This window comes from Molothrus aeneus, chromosome 20, assembly GCF_037042795.1.
Source record: "Molothrus aeneus isolate 106 chromosome 20, BPBGC_Maene_1.0, whole genome shotgun sequence".
NCBI lineage: Eukaryota > Metazoa > Chordata > Aves > Passeriformes > Icteridae > Molothrus > Molothrus aeneus.
Window position 1 is genome coordinate 359,249 of NC_089665.1, and position 13,544 is coordinate 372,792.

At 50.9% G+C, this 13,544-nt stretch overlaps 1 protein-coding gene across 6 annotated transcripts in view; it reads right to left on the bottom strand.

Moving 5' to 3' along the window:
- Positions 1–5,654: 5,654 nt before the first annotated feature.
- Positions 5,655–13,544, bottom strand: part of TSPOAP1 (TSPO associated protein 1) — a 66,870-nt gene continuing 58,980 nt past the window's right edge. For 5 of the 6 annotated variants that reach the window (XM_066563467.1, XM_066563466.1, XM_066563464.1 and 2 more), the window contains 2 exons: positions 13,390–13,518; positions 5,655–6,941 (listed from right to left, as the gene is read on the bottom strand). In XM_066563467.1, the coding sequence (XP_066419564.1) occupies positions 6,726–6,941; positions 13,390–13,518 (345 nt within the window). In that variant the 3' untranslated portion in view covers positions 5,655–6,725. Of the gene's footprint in view, positions 6,942–10,235; positions 10,296–13,389; positions 13,519–13,544 lie in introns of all 6 variants that reach the window. The other variant, XM_066563468.1, reaches the window with a different exon arrangement.

Genomic DNA, 13,544 nt, shown 5'->3' on the forward strand with positions numbered 1-13,544 from the left:
AGAACATATGGATGCATCAGGAAGGTCCGTGCCAACGTGTAGGATGGTAAGGGAGCTCATGGAGCATCCCCTGCCCAATGCAATGCTTCCAGGAGGGAGTGCACTGCCTCAGAGCTCCTGTCAGTGCCATGTGGAAAAGGAGCAGCCTCCTGTCACAGGGACTGCCAGCACTGGTGGGAACTGGGAATGTGCTGGTTGGGACTTCGGGGGCACCACAAAGGGACCAGAACCTGCTGCCAGCACAGCACCCAGAGAGTGCAAGGGAGAGCTGCTGGGTAAGAGGAAAGAGCCAGGATAGCACGGCAGGTCCTCTACACCTCTGTTTCTCTGCCTTTAGATTCCAAGAGTCCTCCTTGCAAGTAGTCATGCCACATACAATGTCACATAAAAACATATAAGGACTGTATTCTCTTTATTCCTGATTAGCCTGGGATTGATGATAGTCATATTAAAAGTTACACCAAAAATTTGAAGGAAATAATACTTCAATATTTAGAATGTTGCTACAAAAATCACTATGAGTGAACTGTTTGTGTTCCTCAATAGAGCCAGAGTGAAGCCAACCATGAGCTGGGTATCACTCTATCCCCATAATTATAAAATACGGCATTTATATTTGTGTTTTAATGGGAATTTATTCAGTTATTACCTAGCTGTTCCTTTAACATGGGCTGCAAAAGGAGTGGGAAGTATTTAATAGCCATTTAATAGATGTTTGGGATGTTTTTCTCAAAGCTGACCCACTCACCTCCCAAGGCTGCTCCAAGCAATCAGCTCCCAGAATGAGCCCAGAGCTGTGGGCTGAGCACCCACCGTGAAGCTGCGTCAAAGGTACCCAGACGGCCCGGCTCAAAGGCAGCCCGGAATGCCCGGCTCAAAGGCAGCCCAGACGGCCCGGCTCAATGCCGGCCCGGAATGCCCGGCTCAATGCCGGCCCGGAATGCCCGGCTCAAAGGAAGCCCAGACGGCCCGGCTCAATGCCGGCCCGGAATGCCCGGCTCAATGCCGGCCCGGAATGCCCGGCTCAATGCCGGCCCGGAATGCCCGGCTCAAAGGCAGCCCAGACGGCCCGGCTCAATGCCGGCCCGGAATGCCCGGCTCAATGCCGGCCCGGAATGCCCGGCTCAGCCCCGTCGCTGTGGAGCAGCCCCGGGCAGCAGCAGCCCCGCGCTCCGGGCGCTTCCTTGCTGCGCTCCCGCCGCGCCCGAGCCAGCCGAGGGTGGAAGCAGCGGGAACCGCAGCGCTCAGCCCCAAACTCAGCCCCAGCTCTCCAGTCCCACCCCCAGCAGAGAAACAAACTCTCCACAAGAGCAAAGCGCGGTGCCCGGGCCAGGCTCTCACCTGCGATCCGCCGCCTCTGCCCGGCCCGCGGCCCCTCCGCGCCCGCTTTTATCGGCCCGGCCTTATCAGCAGCAGCTGCCCCGGGCACTCCCCTGGAGTGGGGGCCAGGCCAGTCCAGCGCTCACCTCACCTCCCACCCTCTGCCCGCCGGGAGGCTCCTTTGCTCGCAGCTGGATACACAGCCTGATGCTTCACCGGAGCTTTCCCGGGACTTTTGAAGGTGATGTGACCACTTCAAGGTGGTTTGGGAGTCTTGAGCCCTTCTGGGGGTGCCTTCCAGGGACAAGGTTCCTTCCCCCGTGGTGCTCTTCATTCTCTGCCGCTTTTAAAGGTCAAAGCAAGGCTTTCACATCTACCCCCAGAGACACCTGCAGTGCCCAGTACTCCCCATCCCACCTCCTGACATGCTCTGCCCCACATCCCCCGGGGGTCCACAAGAGCTGCTCCTTCTTCCTGCACAGGAGAAGGCACTGGGATGATGGTTTGAACAGGCATCACCCTCCAGCTGCTGGTCTGGAGCATCTGGTCTGCCCAAAGTGCTGCTGCACCAGGAGCTCACCTGGCAAAGCATCTCCCCTGCCACGGGCCAAAGCCCCTCTCCCTGTCCCAGAGCAAAAGCATCTGATGGACAAATGCTGACAGGGCATACTGCTGAATCAGTGAGGGATGTGTTTGAACATGGAAGTGCACAGGGAGGCAGAGGAACTGCTCCTCGGCTCCCCCTCACTGCACATTGCAGTTGTGTTTGCCCTCATGGATCAGAACTCTTTGGATCAGCAGCACAGACTGGGAGCAACCAAGTTCCTGCCAGGGTTCCCCAGGGCTGGTTGGATAAAGGTCTTCACCTCAACTGTCCTGCATGGACACCCCAGGACCCACAGTGGCTGCAGTATGGTACAGGTGGTGCAGTGCCTCTGGCAGTGACTCTGCAGGTGTGTCCATCCCCAAAGCTGGGATCCACCATCCCCAAAGCTGCCTCCTTGTAAGTGGAGCCATGAACTGACGATGGTCCTGGTCCTTTAATACTTAAAAGAAAATCAGCAAAACAAATTACAAATCTTGCAGTGGTCCTGTTTGCAGACTGGTTTTGACAACCTGGAGGGAATCCACCTGAGCCCAGGAGAAAGCTGGGTTTAGTCAGGAAGGAAGAAGGCTCTGGAAGCCTTACACTTGACTTTGACTGTCTCATGGAAGGGCTGCAGAGCAGACAGAGCTGTTCAGAGTGCCCAGGGATGGGACAAGAGGCAATGGCAAGTGATACTGCCAAGAAAATTCCCAACAGATGTACAAAGACACCCAGGATAGTGGTGAAGTGCTAGGACAGGACCCAGAGCAGAGGTGGGGCCTGCATCCCTGGGGATAATGCTTCCTTAAATGAGACCCCGAGCCTTCAGGGTGACCCTAACCCAAGAGACTCAAGAGGTCTCCAGCCCACCCCTTTCAGAGTGTGACACAGAAGCAGAACATCTGCCTGAGGTCCCAACTTCAGCACCAGCTCCAGCACCAGAACCAGCTCCAGTACCAGAAACAGATCCAGCAGCAGCTCCAGAACCAGCAGTTTGCCCAACAGACCACAGCACAGCTCTTGTGCAAAGGGGCAGAGCTGGTGGATTTGCAAAGCTCTGAGTCCCTCCCCTGCTGCATCAGCACCAGATAGAGGAGGAGGATGAGAATGTTTCAAAGGCTATGGACAGTTAGTGCATGAAAGTACTGGGAAATGTGTTTCACAATGAGGAACTTAATTCAGAGAATCACAGGAGAGTTGGGCTTGGGATGGACCTTCCAGACCATCTTGTTCTACTCCCTGCCTTTGGTAGGGAAAGGCTGGACCATCTCAGGCTGGTCCAAGCCCTGCCCAACCTGCCCTTAGACACTGCTGGGGCTCGGGCAGCCACAGCTTCTCTGGGTATCCTGTGCCAGGGAAGCCATTTCTTCCTCAAAGGGAACAATTCCTCCCCAATATCCCATCCATCCCTGCCCTCTGGCAGTGGGAAGCCATTCCCCCTTGTCCTGTCACTCCACACCCCTATCTAAAGTCCCTCTCCAACTCTCCTGGAGCCCCTTCAGGCTTCAGGCCCTGCAAGGGGCTCTGAGCTCTCCCTGGAGCCTTCTCCTCTCCAGGTGAGCACCCCCAGCTCTCCCAGCCTGACTCCAGAGCAGAGGGGCTCCAGGCCAGGAGCAGCTCCATGGTCTTCTATGTACTCGTTCCAGCAGCTCCAGGTCCTTTTGCAGTTTGCCACAGGGCTGGGGCAGCTCTGCAGGCGGGGTCTCACCTGAGCAAGGCAGAGGGGCAGAATTTCCCCTTCCCCTTCTGCCCAGAGTGGGACATCAGCCCAGGGCATGGGGGGTTTCTGACACACGTGGCTGGGGCACATCCATGGCAGGCGTTTGGAACCAGATAACCTTAATGTCCTTCCCAGCCCTGGCCATTCTATGATTCTGTATTGAGCTTCTCATCCACCAGTACATCCAAGTCCTTCTCAAGGCAGCTTTCCTTCCATCCATCCATCCATCCATCCATCCATCCATCCATCCATCCATCCATCCATCCATCCATCCATCCATCCATCCATCCATCCATCCTTCCTTCCTTCCTTCCTCTTCTCAGCCTGTACCTGGACTTGAGATTGCCCCAACTCCATGTAGGACCTTTTACTTGGCCTAGTTAAGTGTCATGAGATTTGCACAGCTCCACCTCTCCAGGCAGTCCAGATTGTTTTCATGGATGCCCAGTCCCTGCCCTCCAGTGTGTGAGGAGGGCACCTCCCACCAACACAGCTTGGTGTCACCAGGACACTGCCCAGGGTGCCTATGAGTGTCTTTGTCACTGGGAAAGATGTTAAACACACAAACTCCTACATCAACCTCTGAGAGACACCACACCAAACTGCTCTCAAAAAAAAAAAAAATTGTTCTCCAACTGCTTCAGAAACCATGGAAGTGGGGGGTTGCAGGATGCTTTGTCTCTTGAATGTTTACTTTCCTTGGAGACTGTGACCCTGCTCCCAGATCAGGGTGAATGGGAAAGGCCACGGCCCTGGCTGAGCCTTCCAGTGAGCACCAACACAAGCACTAAACCCCTGCACTCAGAGACTACATGCTGCTTATCTGGAGAATGGAAACAGAAATATATTGATGCCACCAGCAGTTCCCCCAAGCAGAGAGGTGCCATCCACACCTGGGCTATGGCACAGCGATGAGAAGCAGAGGATGCAAAGAAGAACATCTGGATTATATCTTTATTTTGCCCCTTTTTTTGTTTCTTGTAGTTTTTCATGTTTATCTATAACAGCTTAAAGCTCTTAATCTTAAAATCTTTTTCATGGAGACTTCTCTGAGCTTTGCTGTACAACCTGTCTGGTGTTGGGGAACCAGCTGAACTAGGGAGACTGCTGAATGATGGGTCTGGGTCTATCCCAGCAAAATTTACAGGAGGTAGAGACACAACACACACCTTGTGGTCCCAGAGACTCAGCTGGGTGGGGAGGATGGAAGCACCAGGAGCAAGGGAGCCAAGCAGGCACTGGCTTCACAGGGCCTCTGGCTCTGGGCACACCCCAGAAAGTTCCAGCAGCTGCTTTTCAGCCTACAAGTTTTGCTCTTCAATTCATCCCCTGAGGAACTGATAAAAGCAATGACAGTTTCTTTCAAAAGACCTTCAACAACTCACTTAAGAAACTCTAGTTGGTAAATTCAGTTAGAACAGCAACGACTTCCTCCATGGGAGGACAGGCTGCAGATAAAGCTCTGGGTTGCTGACGAGTTTCATCACTGAGGCTGCTCCAGAAGCCATGGAAACTCCAGCAGAGCTGCAGCACTTCATCCTTTCAAAGCCTCTGCTCTGTCCTTGCCCTGACTCCCACTCACCACAGGACACTGTGCCTTACTGTGGTATCAAGATCCTCATGGAATATTTCTCTCTAGGGAGCAGCAGCTTCCCAAACAAGTCCTTCCTGTCAGGGGAATCCTGCAGAATTCCCCCAAAATCTCAGAGTGACTTCTGGCACCTTGGCTGGATTCCCAGAGGCTCCAGGTGCAGGACCACACCCCTGACCAAACGCTCACACGCCAGCGGAGCTGGGAGTGCAGGGATCCAGCCCAGGCACTCTGGGCAGCCTCACACCCACAGCCCTCTCTGGTGTCCTGCATCCCCAGGGCTGCCACCTCAGCCCCTGCCCTCACCTCACACCTGGAGCATCCACAGCCACATCTGTCCTTCTGAGAAGGGGATATAGAAGGTGCAGAACACCCTCAAAGTGCATATGGTTGGTATAATTTCCTCACCCACCCCCCCAAAGAAGCATCACTGAATCTTTGGCTTTTTTAAGGAAAATGTATTTTGTGAAAATAGAATTTATTATCATAAAATTTGATATTAAATAAAAACATACCATACCACCACCACTCATGGCCACTGTGCTGGCACCACTCACGGAGCTCATGGAACTGCCCTGCTCAGAACAAGGACCCACTGGAACATGCAGAGAAAGAAACATGGGGAGGGACAGAAACCATGGCATACAAAACCCTCCGTGCTTGGACAGGGCAGCATCTCAACTGCAGGAACACATCATCTCCTACAAAAACAGTGCAAGCTGCCCAGCCCCAGTGCTGCTCTCCCAACACTGGCTCAGGAGCAGCTCACAGACACAGCTGAACGGAACCGTGGAGAGGCAGACGGACAAATAAATAAATAAATAAATAGGTAGATAAATAAATCAATTGATAAATAAATTGATAAATAAATCATAAGGCGGAGTCCCCAGCCAGTGCATGGTCAAGGTGAACCAGGCAAGAGCAGCTGATAGCAGCCCACCCCCACGCTGAAGAACTGACCCCCGCCAGGGCATCGCTCCTTCCTCCCCGGGGATCCTCGTGCTGGAAGCTGACTGAGGCAGTGTGGGATGCTCCGAGGCACAGCTGCTTATTTACAGGGTTACAGTACAAATAAGAACTCACTCATCAGCCCAGAGACAGCGAAGGGAAGTCACAGGAACAGAAAAGTGCAAATTTTCTTTGCAGGAAGTGAAGGAGACGACACGACCTCCTTTGGAGCAGAGAAATACCAAGGTATGGAGTACAAGGGATCTCTCCTAAGGGGCTGGGGCTTTGCTGGGAAAAGCCAGTTAGCTAACTTACAGCCAGAATATAATCATTAAATTAAAATATTTACAGGGAACAGAACATGCTGGATCCCAGAGCTGAGCCCTCACACCTCACACTTTTTCCCCAGGGGCTCTCAGCTCCCATGCCTTCCAACACATTCTCTATTCAACACATACTTCTTCCCTATGAAAATAATCAGCTTATTGCAGAGGGCTTCTCCTGAACTCTCAGTCTCTGGGGCTGTGTTGGCAGCCTGGATGGAATAAACAAACCCCCTGTTAGTTTTTTTTATTGGACCCAAGTCTTTTGAAGAGGTTTTTCCCTTTGAAGAAGAAGCCTCTCTTCTTTTTCCTCTGCCCAGGTGCATCACTGCAGGCGAGGAGGGCCAGCGATGCCTGCTCTGGACTCTGCTCGCCTGGGACAAGGCAGGAAGGTGCTGGCAGAGGAGGAGACGGAGAGGAGTCGCTCTGATCAACAGACCCACCTGGATTTAGCTAGGTGGGAAAGAGACAAAAGACAAAAGCACAAGTTAGAGCTGCTGAAGAAGATCACACCAACATAAACCTCAGCCAGAGAACCTGGCCTTCTCCCCTCTATGCAGTTCCACTTAGGAAATTTCCAGTGGATTTAAATTTTGTACTTACAACCCAGATCCTTCCTTAGCTAAGAATTCCTGAAATTCCTGAACTTTGGGCTAAGAACAGGACAGCACAAAAGACCCACTAAGTACATGGTGAAAGATGCTGCTCTACAGCTAAGTAAGTGAAGCAGCTCCTGAGAGCATGGATGGGGACAGGTACTGATGAGTCCATGAGTCCTCAGCCATGGAGCCTGCTGGGGTCCCAGCATGCTCTGGGACAGAAGCCAGGACATTAACAAAATCAAATTTCATAAGAACAAGTGCTGTACAAGATCTCCACAGGGTCAAGGAGACTGGCTAAGCCCTCAGGCTTCTCAATAGTAGCCATGGTAGAAAGAGGAATTGGGGGTCCTGCAAGGCTGCTCAGCATCCAGCAGATCCAGAGGCAGGAGGGGCAGAAAGCCAAGTCTGGTGCTCTGCAGTGGCACCAATGGAGAAGGACATGGAGAAGTCTTGGATCAAGTGGCACACAGTAATGTTCCCGAGTGTTTGAGATGGTTAATTGGGACCCACCAGTCTCAAATAGTGCTGTTTCCTTTGGAAATCAGAATGTGCCCTAGTCCTGGGCTCAGTTTCCTCTTCACAAAGCACCGAGAGATCAGTTCCTATCAGCAGCCTTCCTTCCACAATCTCCTCTCGCTAGGCTTAGCTGTCCAGACAGTGACAATTACCAATCTGGCAGGTCAACCTTTCCCAACAGGCTGTGAAGCTCCCCAGGGAAGAGGCTCTGAGTTTCTGAGGCCTAGGAGAGCCTTAGCCTCACTGCCTTCTCTTCCACACAGCTTTCACAAAACAGCAGCTTCCGAGCTCCAGCTGTACATCCTGTCTTGGCATCCCCCAAAACACAAGATGAGAGTGGCTGGACCTGTGCCAGGAAAGAGTCCTTTGACATTGGAACATTACACCCTCAGCATCCCTCTACCTGGGCCTCACTGAGTCCCTCACAGGTCTGCAGGAGCCAAAGCCCCAGAGGGAATGTGAGATGGTGACAGTGCCAGCAGGACTCTCTGCCTGAGTGGAAGCACTCTTCAAGATCAGACTCCAGCTGGTAACTGTGTGCAGATCTCAGCAGTAGCCCCTGGGCAGGACTGGATGTGCCTGGTCCTGGTCCTGCTCTGTGTCCAGGGCAAGCAGCTGAATAAGGCAGAAGCAGAGCCCAGAGCATTGCTACCCCACTCCAGCACAGCCATGCTCATGCCCTGTGGGGACTTTAAATAAAAGTTTCCCAGGGTGGAAAGTCAAAGCAACTCTGCTCTGCCACCCTAGTGCTGGTTCAGCACCCACCTCCTTTGGGACCAGGAGCAGCCAGTGGCTGTGACCTCTCCTCCCCTCACAGGTGGAAGCTGTGCTGGTCCAGGCTGCTGCAGGCATGAAGCACCTCTGGCCCAGGACGAGCACAAATCTCTGCTCTGGATGAGACTCAGCACCTACAACACCCATGGAGTCAGTCCTGAGTGGGCAGGAGCACAGGGAGCTCCATCTTGGAGTGAATTTGTGACCCCTCCCAACTCCACAAAGCTGAGAGTCAACTTCTGCCTCACAGCAATCACTGAGTTGTGCCAGTGCCATCACTCTCCCTTACCTGAATTACAGGACAGAGCTGGAACTCCTCTCTGCCTCTCCCCATGATAGTAACCAATCCCACAGATGACTTTTCCCAAGCTCACATTCTGTTCACCTGAAAATGTTGCTTTCCAAGGCACTCCTGCAACACTCCAGGTGTGCAGCACTGTGCCCTAAGGCCAGCTGCTGTCCAGGACATGCTGCAGAATGTCACACATGCTGATGGATGGCCCAGGCTGGCCTTTGGGAAAGCTGCATTCTGCCTGAAAGGTCCACTCCAACCAATGCTGCAGCAACAGCTGCAACCTCTGTCTATCCTGGCAGCTCCACTGTGCAAAGAACAGCACTTGGTGCTGATAAGCCCAGTGTTAGTCAGGTCTGAGGAGTCCTGGAGTAAACCCAAATAAATCCAGATGAACCATATGCAGCCAGAAATGCAAGATTTGCGGAGGCAAAGAAAAAAGAAAGCCAGGGGAGGGCTAAATTGGAGCTCACTCTCTTAGCTGGGAGCAAAAGAAAGAATCCCCAAGTTCTACTCCAGAAACTATGATTTGTGCAACAAAGAATCCTTGGATAAAATGTCCAAAAGTACTGGGCTAGCATCAGAAGGGGCTCACCAACACTCAGGGAGTGATGTAGGAGGGATGTAAAGGCCCCTGTGCAGCCAGGGCAGTGGAGGTTCTGTCCATGCACCACTGGAAAACACTTTTTTGGTAAAGACGGAACAGTTTCAGGACAGAGCTGAAGTGGCCCCACAAACAATTTCTCCTCTTCTCAGAGGTCTCTATGTGGCATGAAAGCAACAGAACCAGCTCACAGATTCATGTGGTAAGAGAAAAATCATATGAAAATTGGGGGTTCTTCTCTAAGAGAGACAAAGGAAAAACTGCTCTGTCAAAATCTCATACAAGTTATTAGAGTGATAAACACAAGAGTGATGTCAGTTTTCAGGGATGGTTTTAGTACTCTCTCAGGTGTTACTGATTAACACAATTTCTGAAAAACAAACATTTGAAACTAAGGAAAACAAAGACTGCTCCTGCTGGTCCCCAAAACCAGGGGTCTCACCCACCCAGCCCCAGAACAATTATCCACACAAGGTTGGTTTTAGGGCCTCAATGTTACTATTTTCTTAAATGGATGGTGGGCAGGGATTTTTCAGGACTATTCTCAGGAAGGAGTAAAATCCAGAGGGAAAAAACCCCAGGCTGAACATGAAGTGAGTTCAGACTGAGGATGACCTTGCAAAGGCCAAATGACGCTTTGGCTGTTGATGAGAACAGAAGGGCCAAGCTGAATTACAAAGCAGGTCCTTCCCAAACCTGAATATCCAGCACAGTCCCATCCTGGTCCCAAAACCACCAGATAATTGTTCCAGCCAACTGCACTTCATGTGCTGAATGGTTTGTCTTTACCACAGAACCCAGGTGGCAGTGAAAGGTCTGACATCAGACCTGAAGGTGGATTTGCCACCACAGCCCCAAACCAGCCAGTCAGACTACAAACAAGAATAGAAGCCAACTCCAGGTGCAGGAGCCTTTGAGGTGCTGAGCTGGGTGGAAGGTTGAAGGTCTCACACACTTACATGGTTGCTCTCTCTATGTATCATTCATATCTATCACTGGACTCTTCTCTTCCTCATTCTCTGAAGAAAAGAACCGTCCCGGGTGCGTAACACAGGCAGAAATAAATACATGAAATCAGTTAGAATCAAACACTTTCTGAAGGTGCTTTACAATCAGTCTTTGACAGAAACCACATGTTAGTAATGGAAAAATATTCCATCAACAGGAACAGTGTTAAAGCAGCTGCTCTGAGCTGGTAAGCATGAGTGTTTTGGGCCCTGGCTGTGACCAGAACTTCTTGGATCCTCCCCTTTATGCTGTTTTTGTTTGTTTATTCTAATCCCCAAATGTTGTCAGTTTGTAAGCTCAACTGCTTCACCTTTTCAGTTGCCAGCATTTTAAGATTTACTGAGAAATAATTAAAAATGATCCACCTTCCCCAGTTCAATTTGGAAATAAATTGTCCTTATTCACAGGCCTTTGGTAGGGCAGCAAGGAGAAGGGAAGTGTGAAGAACAGGTAAGGTAAGAACATCACATCCAAGAAATTACAAGTGATTTAAAAATCACTCATGGAGAAGCTTCTGTTGCAACTGGAACGAGCTGTAACCAAGTCCAAAGCTCTGCCATGGTACACACACATCCCCCCTGAGGTGCCAGGGCTCAAGCTGGGACTGGGAATTTGCAGGGAGCCTGCTCTGCTAACAGCAAGTTGAACAAGCCAGTTTTCCTTAACTCCATGGGGTGAAAGTGCTACAGGAATTTGGAAAGCCTCAGGCATGACTGTATCACTGGGAGAGTTTATTCCAGCTCAGGGATGGATGTGGAGTATGTCTGTTTTGCAGGAGGTATTTCTTTCTTCTGCCTTTCCCCTGAGGTTTTCTGCCCACAGGTTGGGATGCTGTGACTGCTGTAACAGCCAAAACCACTGTGGAGTCAGGTTCTGTTTCTTCAGGAATCATTAAACACACTTAAATGCAGTTAATTAATTCCACTTTGTCTCTGAGCAGGGTAAATATACCACTTTTAACAGGGGGCAAACGTGCCCTTCCTGTTTGGAAGCTTTTTAGACAGGTCTGGATTGCAAAGCACAAATGGAAGGAGTGCTGGGGGTGCTGAGCCAGAATCCCCTGGGACAGGTGTCCAGGAGAAACAGGGAGGCAGCAGGACAGGAGCCAGGCTGGCACAATGCAGAATTAGCTACAGTCATGCCTAGAGAGCTCAAGCTGATTCCCACTAAAATAAAATTTGTTTAATCATCATTATCTGAATTTTCCAGTCCTCCAAATACAGAGAACAGCAGTTCATGGATCAGGATAGTAGCAAAACTACCAAACCAAACAGGTTCCTGCTCTGTGCACCCAAAAGTCAGAGCCAGTGTAAGAGGAGGCTCCCTTGGATCTCAGGCACAGAGGAATAGAGACAAATGGAAAGGTTTGAAGGGAGGGCAAACCTGAAACGTGTCTATTTTATATGGGTTGTCTTTAACACACCTGAAAGGCGCTTGTGTTTAAAAATGTCATGAAACATAGCAAAAGAGCTTCCAATCTTCAGCATGCAAGGGTATGTGGGCCAAAGTGCTGTGCAGGGCATCAGTCACCCACTGAACTCAGCAGCAGAGAACAGAGATGAATGTGGGTTTGACTTTGCAAACACTTCACACCTGCCAGTGGCAGACAAAGTTACCTGAACTCTCCCTGGTCCCTGGGAGGATGTGGGCTGGGGCTAGAGTAACAACCCCTGGAATCTGAAACAGGCCCTGTGGCTGCTAGTTGATGCCAGAGGGAAGATCTGCACTAAATTACACTTAGAATTCCATCTTTATTTTACTGGTTGAGGTCTCCTTTGTCACCCTCTATTTCAACAGATGAGTCATTTGGTAAGAGTAAATAATTTTGAGAGGGAAACTGAAGAAAGAGCCCCACTCTGCATCCTTGTTAACGCCCAGGGAGGTTAGACCTGGGTGACATCTGGGCTTTTAAACCCTGGCAGTAACAGCTGATTAACCTGTGATTCCCCAGCAGGGGAGCACAAGGACCCCAGAGAGCTGCTGAGGTCAGCAGATGATCCAACAAACTGCCCACAAACCTCATTATCTGAGCCAGGCTGCTCTGCCTGAGAAGACATCAAGGCTGGAGTGCAAATCCTGTACCCACAAAGCCTGGAATGCCAGGAAGCAAGGGATAGGGCTGAGGTGAAGGAAGACCAGGCAGCATTTGAAGATAGAGATATAGATACAGAGAACAGGAAGAGCTGAGCATGAAAAAAAGGCCAAGAAATGCTGCAGAGAGCAGAAAGCTGGGATGGCACCAGTGGGGAGTTCAACAAAGCAGGATTCAGGGATTCAGGGCCACCTACTTCCCTAAGGATGGCTCAAAGCCAACCTGCTCTGACTCATGTGGGTCTAACACCACATGACAGGGCCAACAACTTCCCAAGAAGGACTGAAGGCTGAGCCCATGTGAGGTGGGACCAAGCTGGGTCCCTCCTGCCTCCCTCTCCACAGTGAGACAGCACTGGGGATCCAGGAATGACAAAAGAGCTGCTGCACTTTTAGCCTCAGCCCCTGGCATGACCCCAGTCTCCCACTAAAGCCTTTATTCCAAGAGTCTCAGCAATACAATGCAAGGGGTTAATTTAACCTTTGAATTCCTTGACTCTGGGGAATGCTTTTGAAACCATAGGATCCATCCCCTAGATCTGCTTGGGAAACTCCTCAGTGTGTTCTGAATTTATCCAGAAGCATCTCAGCCTGGATTAAGATATATCTAACTAGGGGTGGATGGAAAAACATTGGTGTTTGGGTGTTGCTAATTCCAGAACTCCTTGGCATGGATATAGTAATATTTAAGGAATTTAATGTGCCTGGGGAGCTGTTTGAACCTTTCCTTCCAGTCGGATTTTCCCACTGACCTTTCAGTGGATCTAAACAATTTGCTGGTAGGATTTGAATACTCCTTGCCTACCTGACCACACTAAGGCCCCAGCAGGTGTTGTTTTGTGCCACTTTCTGCACTACAAGTAAGTCTTTGGGAAGAGCTCCTGGCACTCCCTTGGGATGAACAGGCTCCATGCAGTAAGTTCAGTGATCCCATGGGTGCTGCATGCCATGCAATGCCCAGGCTCCAGCCACAGCCCAGCCTGGACAGCAGTGCCATGCAGTCACACATCTCACCTGGCTCTCAGCACTCAGTGGAGAAGCTTCTTTCTCTTTGGAATGGAATTCCTTGTCTGTGCCGCCATCCAAAGGAACAGCTTCCAGGAAGTTGGATGGGACAAGGCCTCTCTGTTGGTTCAGCTCTCCCTGCAAGATCAACAATAAATTCTCAC